General features: G+C 38.7%; 1 protein-coding gene across 21 annotated transcripts in view; it reads right to left on the bottom strand.

Annotated features, from left to right (window-relative positions):
• Window positions 1–765: 765 nt before the first annotated feature.
• Window positions 766–16173, bottom strand: part of EYA4 (EYA transcriptional coactivator and phosphatase 4) — a 218536-nt gene continuing 203128 nt past the window's right edge. For 17 of the 21 annotated variants that reach the window (XM_075924211.2, XM_075924216.2, XM_075924202.2 and 14 more), the window contains 6 exons: window positions 14569–14627; window positions 14300–14460; window positions 11490–11604; window positions 8530–8651; window positions 5588–5688; window positions 766–3985 (listed from right to left, as the gene is read on the bottom strand). In XM_075924211.2, the coding sequence (XP_075780326.1) occupies window positions 3905–3985; window positions 5588–5688; window positions 8530–8651; window positions 11490–11604; window positions 14300–14460; window positions 14569–14627 (639 nt within the window). In that variant the 3' untranslated portion in view covers window positions 766–3904. Of the gene's footprint in view, window positions 3986–5587; window positions 5689–5727; window positions 5829–8529; window positions 8652–11489; window positions 11605–14299; window positions 14461–14568; window positions 14628–16173 lie in introns of all 21 variants that reach the window. The other 4 variants (XM_075924215.2, XM_075924210.2, XM_075924201.2 and 1 more) reach the window with 1 other exon arrangement.

The raw sequence follows: 16173 nt of genomic DNA, 5'->3' as shown, positions 1-16173 counted from the left end.
TTATAGGAGAATGTGCACCTTTGTTTTGAATTAATTGGGATCAACAAGACTTAGGAAAATTTGCACCTTCTATTAATTCTTTTCCCCATTACTGTTTTCCTAGGGCCAGGGCTTTGACTGCTTCATTGGCAATTGACTTGAATAAAAACACATTTTTATGTGGTGAGTATCTGGCACTTGTTGCTTTTAGACACTAAAGAGAAGACTGGTTTATAAGGAGACTTAGGTCTCAACCCTGCAGAAACTTATGCATGTTCATGACTTTGATGTCAAAGGGAGTGGTTTACCTGCACAAAGTTATGCCTATGCTTAATTCTTTGCAGGACTGGGGCCTTAAGGTTATGCCATATCCTTATGTGATGGTGCGTCTTTAATGAACTATATCTATAAGCCGCCACTTATAGAAAAAATGTGATTACTATTCCCTTTCTTCATGCACAAATGAGCAATTAAGACCACTGACAAGCTATAAATAAAATGATGGGGAAACTGCTGCAGAGTGATACTTTCCTCAAGATGAGGGTCACTACTGAACTATTTGGCTAAATTACCTGTTAATTCCTTAGTAGTAGTTCAAGCTGTGTTCTGTGCAAAACAACCCACATTTTGATGCATTTGTGACACACAATAAATGAATGAATTTCTGATTCATTCATTTATTAAGAAAACTGTAGTGAGACCCTGCTCTTAGAAGAAATCACTGTGTGATGAAGGTTTCAAACACCAAACCAGAAATCCTGCGGGCAGCACAGTACAGAAAATAACAACAGTTCCAAATGTATTTATTGATAAGTAGTAAGATGTACATATATTTTACAAGCTTTTAATATTAATTTACATTTTCTTAAATTATGTAGGCCCCAATAAACTAAACTTGCTAATACATGACAGAGACACTTGGCTTCAATTAAATTTCCAAAATGCTGTTATTGCTGGGAGTCATAATGCAATTTTGGCTCATGTCACTAAAGTTCCTCTTTAGAGATACTAAATACCATATTCATTTAAAGCATATGTTTGGTATAAGGTAGAGCTGGCTCCTGAATGAAAACCCTGGAGCTGGATCCAAGTTCATTGCTAAAACTTAGCCTTCCAGTCAAGGGCCAAATCCATGCGCACACAAATTTGGGATTTGGATTTCAAACCTCCCTCCTATCATGGCAGAAGTGTTTTGGATCCAGGATTTTTATATGGGCACATTTGCTTAGATTGGAACATGCTTTTGCACCTGTTTTTGGTGCATATATTGCTGCTTATACTAATAAAATCCAATTCTGGGAATCAGTCATCACCTATGTCTTTGTACTCAATCAGCATATGTTTCTAAGAGCTTTTTCACTGTATTTTTTTATATTGAGCTGTACTAACTTGCTCCCTATTATTTATGATATTGCTTACTCTGTGATTGAAATTGCACTATATTCATATCTTGCAAGTGCAGTATTAAAAGTGCCTAATGTTCAAGTACTGTACTCATTTTAGGTTGCTACAGTAACTGCAAAGGCACAATAGTCTATATTTTAATTGCACACAGTAAATGCAAACATAACATAGTGTTCATTTTGGGACTAGGGGTTGAAGGGAGGCGATTATTGGATTATATACATTGAATTAAAATGCACTCAAAGTCCAAATGACCAAAGCTTAATTTAGGTCCAACCATATCTATTTGGAACTGTCTGGTCTGACTAAAATATTTGCCTTGGTTAATCATGCCTGTAGTTCTCACGGAGGAAGCTTTATCAAAGTAAGTAAATACTATGAGATTGTAGTTAATGATAACCCCTGTGCTTCTTTTTCCTTAAGAGGAGTATATCTGTGCCTCTGGAAAGAGCTTTGGTATTGTGTATATGAAATATACAGAGCTTAGGGCTAAACCCTTAAGTGGGGAAGTGTCATAAGATTTTGTGAAGTATGTATTGTTGTTGATATTAAGATAATACATAAAAGCTCAATATTATCAGGGCTTCAGTGTGCTAGATGTTTAAAAAAAAAAAAAACAACCCAACATTTTAATCACTCTGAGCCATACCCCTCCCATGAGGTCATGATTTGATTTTGTAAATAGATGGCAGGCTATGGACTATTGCTTATGTCACTCTGTGTTACGTGCCTTTCAAAACATTGTTAATGGCCTTCAGTATATTTAAAATATCTTCACTTATAATAATGAAAACTAAATTTTTGACCACTTGGCCTAAAATTAAAATGTTATGTGAAATTTTATCAGGTAGTATATTGTAAGAATAAACTGCCTGTAAATGATTTTCAGCTATACAACTCTTTCAAGAAGAGGGGGGGAAAAGAATCCTAAAAATTCTTGGGTAAATAAGAGACAATTTAATATTTGGATAGACCAGTCTGAATGCTGTACACTATTCATTTAAAACAAGTGCCACTAGCATACCAGCCTGTTATATGCCAGTCATTCATACAAAATTCCAATGGAGGCAAAGAAATTTTTTCACTCAGTTAAAGAGTTTTGCCATTGACTCACGTGGGGCCAAGATTTCCTGTGAAGACATGCATTTGATATGGTCAATGTAGTTTAGTGTTGCTTATTTCCCCATAAGCACCTCCAGAGTAGAAATAGGTTGGCTTCACAGCAAAGAATGGGAGGACAGTACATCAGTATTGAGTTCTGTCCTTAGATATGATATAGAATGCCAAGGGCATCTAACGTGACAATCTCTCTGCCCAGGCAGAAGGGGTGGGTGCACATGGGCTGTCAGTATCAAGGAAGAGCAATTTCCATCCTCCGCAATAAAGTCATTAACACTTTTAGTTGTGTCATGACATTGCAATCTGTGGGGTGAGAGGACTACAGTGTGGAATGTGATGCTGTATGCTCTTCCTAAACAGGGCAAAGTATAAAAGCAAATCTCGAAGAGTGAATTTCATTTTACGTAAATAGCAGATGCTCTCTGAAGTTTTTCTGTAATCTGTATGTGAGAATGAAGAAAGTTCAAGATGTTAAGCAATTGCGTTAGCTTCGAAGGTTACGGTCCCCAATATCATTTCAGCCTCCCAAAAAACTCTTAACTTGCCTCATACAATCAGTGGAACTAGTCAGAAACCACATAAAAACCACAAACTTTTCTTTATTTAGTTTTTTTTTAACTGCAACATATTTAGCTGCTTTTGATGCAGTCCTGCTCTTCAATTGAATTTGAAATTTGGTCATGTCAAAAATTTTCACAACTCTTGGTTTATCTACATAGTTGTTAACCAGAATTACATTGTAACACACAAACATGGTTGTCTTATGTCTTTAAGGCACAACACATCATTTATGCATGTTTCATTTGCCAAACTTATAAAAGAGACAATTGTATAACCCTTCCCTACAACCCCCCCCAAAAAGAAAAATTGCATCCACTTCCAAAAATCAGCTGCTAATAAAGTCACAGTAAATTATTTTCATCAATAATTTACACAAATTAGAGGTCTAGACAAGATTGTCATTATACAGTCTGAGTGCATTCCAATTCAGATTTTCTGGGTTAGGTAGGCTAAAGTCTGGTTCAAACCTCAGTGCTGAGAGTATATCCCATATTGAGGAATGTTGTCGACCACCACCTTGTCGGTCAGAAAACGCATGTTCGTGCTTTGTCAGCGTGAGTTCTTTATTCACTCCCGTTAGGGCTCATTTGGTGTGTACCAGCAACTTTCATAGTTTTTATTCATTTAAAACGTTGCATATATAAGACCATAGAGCTTCCTTATGTAGCGCTAACATTTTTAACTCGATTCAGCAATCTGAATTCTTCATTTTGGAATTTTCATTCCAAATATTTCTTCCCTTCTTAAGACAATTCATATGTGTTAAGCCAGAGGCATCGAATCACACATAAAAATTCAGTGTACTTGAAATATAAAAAGGCTCGCCAACTATAGAACACAGTTACAAATACTCTAGTTCCAGTGCTTGATGTAGAGCCAAGAGGTCCGAATGACTTGATATCCTCCAGAAAGGCATGTTGTGCTGCATGTGTCAGGAGAGGAGAAGTGAGGGAAAAATGAACACATTATATACATCAGAAGGCACACAACATATGAATACCGTTAAACTCACAATATATTTTGTGTGGCCTGATGTTTGTTAGTGAAAGTCTGACAATCAGACCAAAAATAGATGTGCGCTTTCTTCTTAGAACTAGGAAGAAATAATCAGACAGTCTGTTTCACAATTTGCACTGGAAATAGCCCAAAACTCAATGAATGCAGTTCACTCACTTGCTACTATGGAGTTTAATAGTAATGGAATAAGAAATCACTATTTATTTGTACTAATTTATTACCATTTAAGAAAGTTCAAGTCCCATTTTTAAAAGAAAGCCCCATATGTAAGAGACAAGTATATTTTGGGGGGAGGGAGAGTCTAGCTGTGGAAAAACTCTTCTGGAGAGAAACTTTCAAAACACTAGGTTAAATAAAGATGCTACAGGAAGCATCTATGTCGGTAGATGCAGTATAATGATTTACAGATTTACCCATGCCAAATCACTCCTTGAAGGATGCTACTGCTGGATATTCTAGCTAAATAGATCCCTGGAGCTAGGTAAGAACTTACTTTTGCTAAGTTCAGATCGATTTATTAACTGGTATGTTCAGCTGTTCCTCCGAAAACCATATCTAGTCATGCAAGTACAGCTACAGTTAGAAACATGCCAACTGCCCAAACCAACCACCTGTGTTCAGCACAGGCTATAAGAGACCCATCACCAGTACTACACCTCTATAAGCAACCATTTGGAATGAACATTTTGATTCTGCTTTATTATAGCTTAAAATAACACATAGCACCCATCAAAATATTAGAAAGATTTAAGTTTTGCTACCCTTAATGCTAATTCATGGTTTTTCTGGTTACAACTCAGGAGGCAAAGAGCACGATGTTTAGAGGATAGCTTTCCCACATTAATAGGTGTTACGGTGGAATGCAAAATGTGTTGACATCCGAAAGATTCCCAACTTGTTGTTTTCTCAGATATTGACTATTTAAATTGCTTATGTCACACTTCTTGTCTTTGAAAAACTGTGCGCTGCAAACATTTTTACTTATACAGGTTGAAGAAACTGTTTCTATTTCTGTGTTCTCCTTTTGCAGAAATGTTTCTTGAAACTAGCTCTTTTAAAATCAATAATTTCCCTCTTAGAATATTCTAACTTTTTTTCTTCATAGTGGTAGAACTTTGGCATAGATATTTTGGTGGTTTTCTGCATTCTTGCCAATAGTGCTCATTCTCATTTCCACATGTGTTGTTTTAACCAAAACCCCTCTTACTTTATTACTACTTTATTACTTCTGTTGTATCATCTTGTTATGTTTCTTTTGCCTTTTCCCCTCCAACAATCATTTAAGGTTTTATTGGGGAGGAGGCAGGGGTACATTTCTTACTCAGATTGTCATAAAACAAATGCTAGAATCCAAATAGCTTATTTTAATTCAAGTGTAGATCTTATCGTGCTCTTGGTGCCTCTGTGTATTGAACTTATTTGCCAATCTGCAACATTAGCAGCAATGAAACAGAAAGGCTTTCATTAGTATCTGTGTATCACACCAACATTTCATAAGACAGGTTACCTTTTTTGCTGCCTGTTCTTCTTCTACACCATCCCCAATTACAACATATACTACTTTTCTGCCAAACCTTTGCATTATTCGTTCAAAGCAACTTTCTTTTCCTGGAAGATAAATGAGATAAAAGTTCAGAGTGAAGTTACCTGATTAGCTGCATGCTCCTCATCGCGTCCATCTCCAATCACAACATAAGTTATGTTAGTGCCAAATCTGGACACTATACGCTCAAAACAGCTTTCTTTGCCTGAAAAACAATGCACTACTTATTCAAGCCATCATGTGAGTTATCCTGAAGCTTTACAAAGGGTTAAGTGAATTTTATTAAAAAGTGTGCATTTTTGGCTTGTTTCATAGATACAATGAGCAAAAAGGCAGTTGAATTCCTTTGGTCAGACTAAGCAGATTTAGTTGATTATTAGATCACATACCTAACCTTAGGTAGAGGTTTTGGCTGTAACAGAAGGATGTTATTACCACCATTGTAAAACATAAAATGTCAATAGTTCCAGATTATTTTAAACCCTTCTTCTCCCTCCCCTAAGGGACAGTACCAGTCATTTAAAATGTATTTACTGCAGGGCGAAGAGCTGTTGTGATGGGAAGATGAGCCCTGAATGCTAGAGAGAAAAATAAAAGGAAGTAGAAGGTTGCAGAGAAGGTATCCCTGAAATGTGCCATTTTGCAGAAGTGGATTCAGCAGGCTCAGCGAATGACAAGAAGGGTTATGATTAGGAAAATATGGTGTTAGAACTGCTGAACTAAAAGGACCAGATTAGAGAGAGAGCTAAGAGCCAGCTCTTTTAAACGTCTTTAGCAGCACAGCCCACCTGAAAGGATGCAGTGAGAGGGGAGTACTGTTCATTGTATCCTTAGAAGGGATGTAGCAATGGGCACAGTTCTCCTACATGCCAGTCAACAATTCTCTTTCTGTGCCAGATTTTGCCCATAGATTCTGCACAGATGGTGCTACTCCGCTTCAAATCTTAGTGTGGCCTAAATACTATTGTTGTCTGACTGCAATTTGCACACTAGTGTACAATGTGCAGGTTGCCATAAGTATGATATTGGTTTACTGTAAGTTAGGCTATTTGATATGCTGAATTCTTTGAGAGTTTTAAATGATTTGGTGCATCTTCTTCCTATGGAATGATGTAGCTAATTAAGTTATCAAAATATCCATTTTTCTCTGTTGCTGAAAGGCACATCTAAAAACAATCATAGTCATGACACTTTGCCAGTGAAGTCCTATCAATTCTATTTCATCTTATTTAAGCATCTGGAATAGATGAATTGTCAGATATGAACTCTTCCAAATTTATTAGCTGTTTAAAAGTCTCTAAAATGGTGATTTCCCTTAATTGACAACTATGACAGCTATGATTCTCAATGTTCAGATGCAAGTTTTTCTGAAGAAAATTCTCCCTAGATTTTTCAAAAGAAATTTGGTGGTTCTATGACTTAAATATGAGAATCATTTAAGAACTTTTAATACATGCTTTCATTAGTTGGAAACCTTCATTCTTTCCCCATATTCTATATTCGCAGGCCATGCATTGGAGTTAGCATTTTCAAAGGAGTCTTAGAGGTGCCTTTAAAAATCCAAACCTAAATTTTATTTTGTAGATTATAATCTTCAAGATTATAATTTGTCACTATATATAATAAATAACTTCTTGTAAGTCATTTAACAGACCCGAATAGTATTGGATGACTGAAATTGGTGTGTATGAAATGAAGATCTTTGTTTAGAATACAAATTAGCTGGGTCTTTCAATATTGGTGAGATGTCTGTAAAAATGCAGGCTCCTAGATATACATTATGTAGTTCCAGTGCATTTTAATATCTAAGACTGAATTCAGTTTGAAGAAAGTTAGAGGGAAGACCTGCCTAGAGCACCCCTTTGTGGCATGCCATGGCATGATAGACATTCCTGCCTCACTTTTGCCTTCCAAAGTCCCAAGTAACTACTCTTCAGATTGTCGTCTTATAATATCCTTTTTGCGGCTGGTTTATTAGAAAACCTCAAATTGGATTTCTGTTTTGCACATTTTCCACTTCTTCCCCAAATCCAACCAGTTATGAAAACAAGATATCTTGTCATTTGATGAAACACATACATACTGGCTTTTTCAATTTCCCCAGTTGGTTAATCACCCTGGTTTTTGTACCAGGACAGCCACCACAGCTCTTCCAACTGAAGTATAATCTTGCTCTTCCCAATGGGAACTCCTTAGTGTAGCCTCTTCTCTGGCCTTTTCACAGTTCCTCTGTGTCCAGCCTATCAGCACTAGAGATGTCAACATGTAAGCCGTTTGGTTGCCCCATTTGTTCAGCTCCATCTGGTCAACAGCTCTGGCTCTGTACCAGCAGGCACCTTCCTCTGCTGCTAATCCTTCCTTCGCAGCCTTCTCCTGACCCTGGCTATATATTGCTTTGGGGAAGTCAGCCAACACAAACCCCTCTATGCACTCTTCTGGCCTTCAACTGTCCCTCAGAAAACATCATCTGCTTCTTTCTAGGTCATTCCATAGTCCCTGGGCAGTTCTCATTTGTCCCCATTTCCCACACAGGCAGCTCTGACCCATCAGTCTTTTTCTTTTCTGCTCTACAGCCCCCAGCCCTCTTAACTGTCCAAACTAGAGGCATGCAGATAAAGTGCAGGTGTATTTGCCCTGCTTCCCCTGAAGGCCAGTGTCACTGTGTGACAGTTATATATTTAGATTATACATATTCTATATATAAATAGTGGGATTAGAAGTACTCCTAACAAACAGATGTTGACATTTCTTAACAGTATTTAAACAGGCAAGAGGCAGTGCACAACTTATTTTCTGCCGAACATTCATACTATCAGAGAAATAGCTCTGAATCCATTAATAAAAGGAGGAAAAAACACATGATGAAGCAAATACAATCTTTGAAGACTAAAGAATAATTTTCTTACCTATTTTGGTTGCACTGTAAATATTTTCAATAGGAAAAGCACCTCCTAAACTGTACAGCAGGACTTTTGCAAGTGCTGGGATAAGTTGGGTGGTTGTTACCAAAACGTTTACACAGTTACTCCTGAAGGGAGAGAAATAGTTCTTGAATCTGCATAATGGTACATCATTGCAAAAATTGCACAGTTAATATTTTGCTAAATAAAACTGGCCACTGAGGATGGCAATCAGGATTTCCTGACGTCAACTGTTAATCCAAAGGCATTACTATTACTTAAACAGCACTGAGAATAGTTATACTATAAATCTTTCTTGGCAAAAATCTTTCCTTTGTCAAAGGTGTTTCTGTTCTGGGCAAGTGTGCAGGCCTGCAGCGCTGTCAAAACTGGCTCCCTTTAAGATGTGCCCAAATAGATGCTCAAAAATGGAAACTCCCACAATCACTAGTTGCTTTCAAAAATTTAGGTTCCAATGTTTCCAAAACATTCTCAGACTGACAATTATCGGTGACTTACAAACAATCAGAGTTAATAGGGGGAAAATGCTTTGTTGTACCTGTCTTACAGGAAGGACTGGGATAACATAGAAATTCATATTTTTTCACCCAAGAATCATAAATTAATAGTGGCCTCAAAATGGAACATCACATTCTTGGTATGTCAAGACTGAAAAGAGCAATCTTTACAAAAGGGAGGAGGAGAAAAACTAATCAGTGATGAAACTCTGAAGTTTTAAATGTCATGGCAGTGAATATACTACCAGAATCAGAACACTACAGGCAGTCCCCAGGTTACGTACAAGATAGGGACTGTAGGTTTGTTCTAAAGTTGAATCTGTATGTAAGTCGGAACTGGTGTCCAGATTCAACCGCTGCTGAAACTGACCAGCAGCTGACTACAGGAAGCCCGAGGCAAAGTTGCTCTGTCCCGGGCTTCCTGGAATCAGCCGCTGGTCAGTTTCAGCAGCGGCTGACTTGGGGACGCCTGGGGCAGAGCAGCTGGGGTGCTGCTGGGTTGCTCCAGTAGCACCGCTCCTCGGCGCTACTGGAGCAACCCAGCAGCACCCCAGCTGCTCTGCCCCAGGCGTCCCCAAGTCAGCCGCTGCTGAAACTGACCAGCAGCGGCTGAATCAGGACCTGGAGCAGAGCAGCTGGGGTGCTGCCGGGTTGGTCCAGTAGTGCCCAGAGCGGGCGCTGCAGGACCAATCCGCAGCGCACCAGCTGCTCTGCCCCAGGGTCTAAAACAAAAGCCTGGTCTGCTGGGAGGGGGGCACACTAGCCGCGCCCCCCCCCCCAGCAGACCAGGGACACAGACAGCAGAGCCGCAGCGGCAGCAGGGTACCGCGCCTCTGAGGCTTTGCTCTGGCAAAGCCTCAGAAGCGCGGGAACCCGCCCGCTGCTGCCACTTCAGTCGCGGTGCCTGTGGTCTGCAGGGGACCGTCCCCAGCAGACCACAGGCACTGCGACTGAAGCCGCAGCAGCGGGCAGGTTCCCGCGCTTCTGAGGCTTTGCTCTGGCAAAGCCTCAGAAGCGCGGGAACCTGCCCGGTGCCCCGGTCTGCTGGAGACTGTCTCCAGCAGACCAGGGGCACGGGAGCAGCTTACGAACGGGGCTTTCTTGCCCCGGAGCTCGCAGGTAGCAATCCGCTACCTCGACCTCCGGGGCGAGAAAGCCCGTTCGTAAGTGCGGATCCGACATAAGTCGGATTCGCGTAAGTCGGGGACTGCCTGTACTTGACAAATATTTAAACATCGCTGACTGGACTTCATGTAATTGGCAACAATTTTCCAACAATCCATTATTGCTTAAATGACAATAGCATTTTTTAATATTCCAGTTTAGCTGCTACTTACTTTTTTTAAAAGTAAATGTTTAAAATAATTCATTTTGTTCTGTTCCCTGAACACTGGTTCATTTTTCACCCATGTTAACTCTTGAAATGGCTCAATGTAGCTCCATGTTGTTCATTTCCATGGTTTTCTGTTTGCAGTATTGATTAGCTCAGAGGGAACATGCACCACTTTGTGAAGAGCATCTCTTAAGAGCCAGCAATGATGGTTATTTTTATTTCTTAGAGATGGGAATGGTGGGTTATAATTACTTTGGCTCAACAGCTAGTTGCTCTAAAGAAAAGTGTACATGTATCCAGGGGTCTATTTATGCTTCAATGCAAGTCCATGGTTAATGGCACAGGAGTTAGAAGTAGATCCTGGATTTGTTAGCCTACAGCTGGAGTGTCTACACATACCTCATTTTAGGAACTACTGAACCTTGGGTCCCAATATGGGGTTCCATTGTCTATGCACATTATGCAGCCTGAGTATAGCCCAGACTTCCTCGTGACCTCGCAAAATGTAGCTGCATTAGTCTTTTGTTCATTGAGCTGTGTGGGAAAATTTAACTGTCCCTCCCCAAACTTGACTGCTTAGAGAATAAAGTCAGCTCATGGGCCATGATAGGTGGACTTCCAGAACATGAGTCTTCTGGGGCTGTCTCTACCCTGAATCAGCATAGAGCTTGAACCCTGGGTCTTAGCTTGATGCAGGGGTGGACTTTCCACCCATATGGTGTTCTGAGACCCTGAGTCAGAGTGATTTGTGTGTAGATGGAAGGGGGGCTTAGGCATGAGCCAGAGTTCAAACTCCTTGGCTCACACAACAGTGTAGCCATGTCTGCAGGAATGTATCGACCTCTTGAGCTCTGAGCTTGTGTGCAGATGCCACTATGCAGAAACACATGATAGATAGATTCTAAAATTTAGAGGACATAATTTTAAGATGAAGTCCATTTTAGGCTTACATTAACTGTAGGCAGTTAATATACATTTAAAGAACTAAAACCTGTTAACTTAATGGTTTCCCTCCTTCACTTGTTTGTTATATTATAGGGTTGCTTATGAAGGCTTTTCATTACATGTATTTTTAATACAGAATAAATTAATATGAATGTTACACAAATACATACCTAGTGCTAATAATTGATAATGATTTAAGTGCATTTGTCAACCAGGAGTCTGTCAGAGCTTCAATCTCTGCTCTTAACTGCAGCCATGCATCCCTTTTAGCAGGGCCAAGGAGACCTTATATATAAATGAGTAAGGAAAAACAAATTAAACTATGCTTTAGCTGAAGCATACAGATGTTGTAGTAACTTACTCTATTTTGAATTCTGCTTTTTTTTAAAGGTTTGATTAAACAAATCCACTGAAGCCAATGGAAAGATTCCCATTGACTTCAGTGATGAGTGGGTTTTACTTCTCCCCAATGTGGATGTGTAAGGCTCTAGGACTTTTTGTTTGAAAGATACCTGAGCTCTCATTAATAACCAGTTTAGATACCCATATGTGTATGTATGTGTATTTACAAAGTTAGAAGCTGGAAAGTCCTACTTCATTTCTCCATCAATACATAACTTTTCCCAATGGTGTGTTTTTTTCCAAAGCAATTAGACTATCTCCTCTTTTATTGCAAGGGTATCTACAGCCTAACACCATACATCCCACTGAAATGGTAGCCCCATTTATCTCTGTTATTGTTCTCTAATAACTTCCAACCTTGGTAGCTGAAGCTGTTGCAGCCTTGAAGTATTTGTAGATTTTATGACACCTTTCCTCTAATCTTGTCTGAGAAACTTATAAAAGCTTCCCTCCAACCTCTCAATAGTCCTGCTTAAATAGGAAGAGCCAGATTTTCTAAAGTACACAGTTGTTGCAGAACATTTGAAAATCTGATAACTTAGCTCAGTCAGGTTTCTTTGTCAATGGCTCTTTTGAAACAAGACCACATAGTGAGGAAAAAATGTTACAGAAGATGGAGGGAGTAGGATAGCTGTGTGAATTGGCCACAAATGGTGGAATATATTAGATAATCAAAGTACAAACAATGTTTATGGGGCAAAAGAAAAATACATATAGAATATACTATGCATACAGACTTCAGAGTGATACCAGTTATAACAACCATCTTTAGATTCTTACACATTGGCTCAGTAACAGGTTGTGGGTTTTTTTTTAATGGCACAGAGAAAGTTAAGAATTCTAGAACCAATAGTAGCTTTTTTATGAATGTTTAGTAAATCCATAGGTTTACTTTTTTCTGGTATTTTAAATGTATAAAATCCCATTTCAAAATAGTAATAACATGCTGAACAAGATGGTGGCTTGGAGCATCATTAACTTCTCAGGTATTTTAAGCTGCTTTATCTCAACACCTGCAAATGCTCTATCTGCTTCATTTTCATGTAAATAAATACTTTTAACTAATAAAAATGCAAAGGCAAAGATATGTCAGTCTAATTTTCAGTGAAATGTCTACCATGGTGACCAACGCTCACTGTCCACATCATCCTCACTCATGATTTACATTTCTGCCAGAGAGACTTGGTTACAAAGCAGTGCCAAACCTGCCTGTTTTTGTTCACACCTAAGTTTTAATTTTAGATTATGCTCTGCATGAATCTCAAATGAAGTGAGTCGTATTGTAAAAGTCAAGAACTTCATTGGGATCCTCAGCCTCACACAGGCCTGGGCTTTCCTTCCCCATGGCGTTTGGAACAGGGGACAAGTGACAAGACCATGTCATCTTGGAGTGGATGACTGATCTTGGTTTTTCAGAGTGGGGCTGGCTGGACTGCTAAATCATACAGGAGGAATATTCTGGATTGATTCAGCCTTCTTTCGCAGCAGTAGAATGATAGTATCTCTACACTGCATTCCTCTTTCCAGAGAGGAATGCAAATGCAGGTGAGCGAAATTGCAAATGAAGCAGGGATTTCAATTTCCTGAACTTAATTTACATAATTGCGTCGAGCTGCTATTTCTAAAAAAATGCTGTGTAGACACAGTTATTTTGGGGAAAAAACCCTTCTTTTGAAATAACCCTTAAGCCTCATTTTATAAGGAGTAAGAGTTATTTCAAAAGAAGGGTTTTATCTCGAAATAACTGTCTACACAGCGTTTATTTCGAAATAGTGGCTGGATGTGATTATGCAAATGAAGTGCAGGAAATTCAAATCCCCACTTCATTTGCAATTTCGCTCACCTGCATTTGCATTCCTGTCTCCAGAGAGGAATGCAATGTAGACATACCCCTAGTAAAGATGCCCTCATCTTGTGAGAGGTCAGAAGTTTCCTACTAAGACAGGTAAAGTTAGGTGGGGGTGTCTGGTACAGATTTAAAGGGAACAGCAGCAGGACTCCAAGAACCTTTCCGGCTTCAGAGCTACAGCATGTGGTGGACTAACGTGACTGTCTGCCAGGGGCTCTCGCCAATGGGGTTTGGTGGTAGCCACCCTCTCTAGCAAAAGAGGAGGATGGGGGAATAGGCAGTCATCTTCATGCTGAATCTACCAGCATGGCGGAAGCAGGAGGACACCTGAGCTGTCTCCTAAAAATCATCTGAAGTGGTTGGAACAGCCAGCAAGTCCATGGGACTTGTGCAATTGTGTTGGAAGGGTGAAATTCTAATCACACTGAACTCCACTGGAATTTTGCCACTGATATCAATTGGGCCAGAATTTCACTCTAAGTATGCTGCTAACACACTTCTCTGCAGTGTCCCCTAGAAGTGGTATTCCAGCAGTCACTCTTTGTAGCAGAATATCTTGCCCAACTCCAGCATGGTCATTTTATATTACATTTTAATAGCATGAATTTCACTGAACTGAATGTTCATGTAGAGATTCAAAGAGTACAGTAAAATAGCATTAATTACCATAATCATACAGTAACTTATTCAAAATATTATCGAGTTACATTGAATGTGCCCTACCCTTACCTCCTATGTTGTTCTTGTAAGTATTATACAATTCTTTTACTCTTCTGTAACGGAAAGCCAGCTTCCTCATCCAGTCAACCCCTCCTCTTACACCTGTTGGCAGACAAAGGTTTGCACTACTTGCAGCTGCATGGAAGCCATCAGTTGCAAAACTGTAGGTACTGCAAACACCCAAAATATATTAAAAATAAATACAATATATTCCTGTAAAAAGATCAACTTTTCTAATCTTTGCAAAAAATAAAATTTTGAAAAAGAATACATCTTACCTTAGATCTTGTCCATTATCATCAGAAGAAACATCATCTATATGAACTTGATCACATTCCTATTGAAAAATTCAATTATAAAGATAACTTGTTATAAAGGTTCATGTATGTGTTAATGCTTCCCAATATGGGTTTTTTAAAATACAGGTATTACTGAAACACCTTTTGCATAGCTTTGGTTATGCCAGAAGATGGCAGTGTCTGCATGCTTGTAATCTCATAATCATGACAAAGTTTTCTTTCCAAACAAAAGAAATTTCAGCTCCTCCGACACTACTCAAATTGAGTTACAACGGTGTTCCCAAAGAAAGTAACAGGATACGTGGTACTTGAATTTGATTTTTGGACAGCAATTTTTTAAAACCCTCTCCTAGTCTCTCTCTGATGTGTTGTAAAATTTTTGTTAACCTAGCATTTCAAAATCAGTTCAGACCATTGTTCTACAATCTCTATAAAAACCTGTAATGGGTGAACCTCAAAGATTTGTCATTTCTGTTAAGCATCTGGATTTTTGGAGGCTTATCAAAGTCTTATCTGAACTTACACAAACCTTTGGTTTGGAAATCTCACAAAATCAAGTTCTTAAGGGCTCCACTACTTCCTGGTTTTAACTGGCCTAAAAAACCCCCACAGAAACAGCTTGTTCTGTAGTGTTTGAATACATCCAGTTCGGGGGTGGGGGGGCGGGCGGGGCAGGGGAGGAATGGGCAGTATGGAACATACAGAGAACATATCTGATTTAAAAAACTTAAGGTTTTGCCATTATTCACAGCTGTTATGGACAAAAGCGAATTTGGGATTAAAAAATACTCTACACGTACACAAGTACTGTGTCAATTTTACATTTGTTTTCTGTACCATAGTTATAGTACATTATCTGGAGGACATGTATGAATTTAGTTGTTTAGAGATTTTACCTGCATATATTTAGTGATACGATCATAAGAAAAAATAATCAGAATTTTATGAAATTTAGGATTAAAGGGTTATGCTGAAAAACAGTAAAATTATGTCTAATTATTTAAAGGATGAGGGACGATTTTGAAAATGGATTCACGCCCTCTACTGCTGTAACTCTTATGCCAAGCTTTCCACTTATGGAACTGCATACCCTTAAATGACTGCATACCCTTAAATGACAAGTTCTCAATCATTGTGAAACAAAATCACCAGTCAAGCTGTGCACATTTTAGAAGTCTCAAAGCTCAGTCTAGTATAATTGCTAAGAAATTTTAAAATCTGAAGAAAGAAGAAATTTCAGAATATTCACATTGAAAACTGAGAATTTAAACTGGGAAGACAGCACATGGAGTTAGAGATGTATTTGTTCAAATTTCTCCAAACCTTAATATCAACAGTAAATATCATGATTTTTTTCCAATACAAAGTAAACCTGTTAAAAATCAGATTACACTTTTAGAATCAATTTGTGGACAAAATTAGTGCAGACTACATAGTTTAAATCTCATTTATGATTCACCATTGTCAAATATCCAAAAGAATTAGCTTCCACATTCTACTTGTTTTGGCTTAAACCAATCCTGTAATTGACATGGTAGTGTTAAGAACGCAAGAGCTTACTCATTCTTCTCTCCTTGGGAAAGT

Source organism: Pelodiscus sinensis, chromosome 3 (assembly GCF_052426305.1).
Source record: "Pelodiscus sinensis isolate ZL-2025 chromosome 3, ASM5242630v1, whole genome shotgun sequence".
Taxonomy (NCBI): domain Eukaryota; kingdom Metazoa; phylum Chordata; order Testudines; family Trionychidae; genus Pelodiscus; species Pelodiscus sinensis.
Note: the sequence above shows the minus strand (reverse complement) of the source record. Positions and strands in the feature narration are given on the sequence as shown.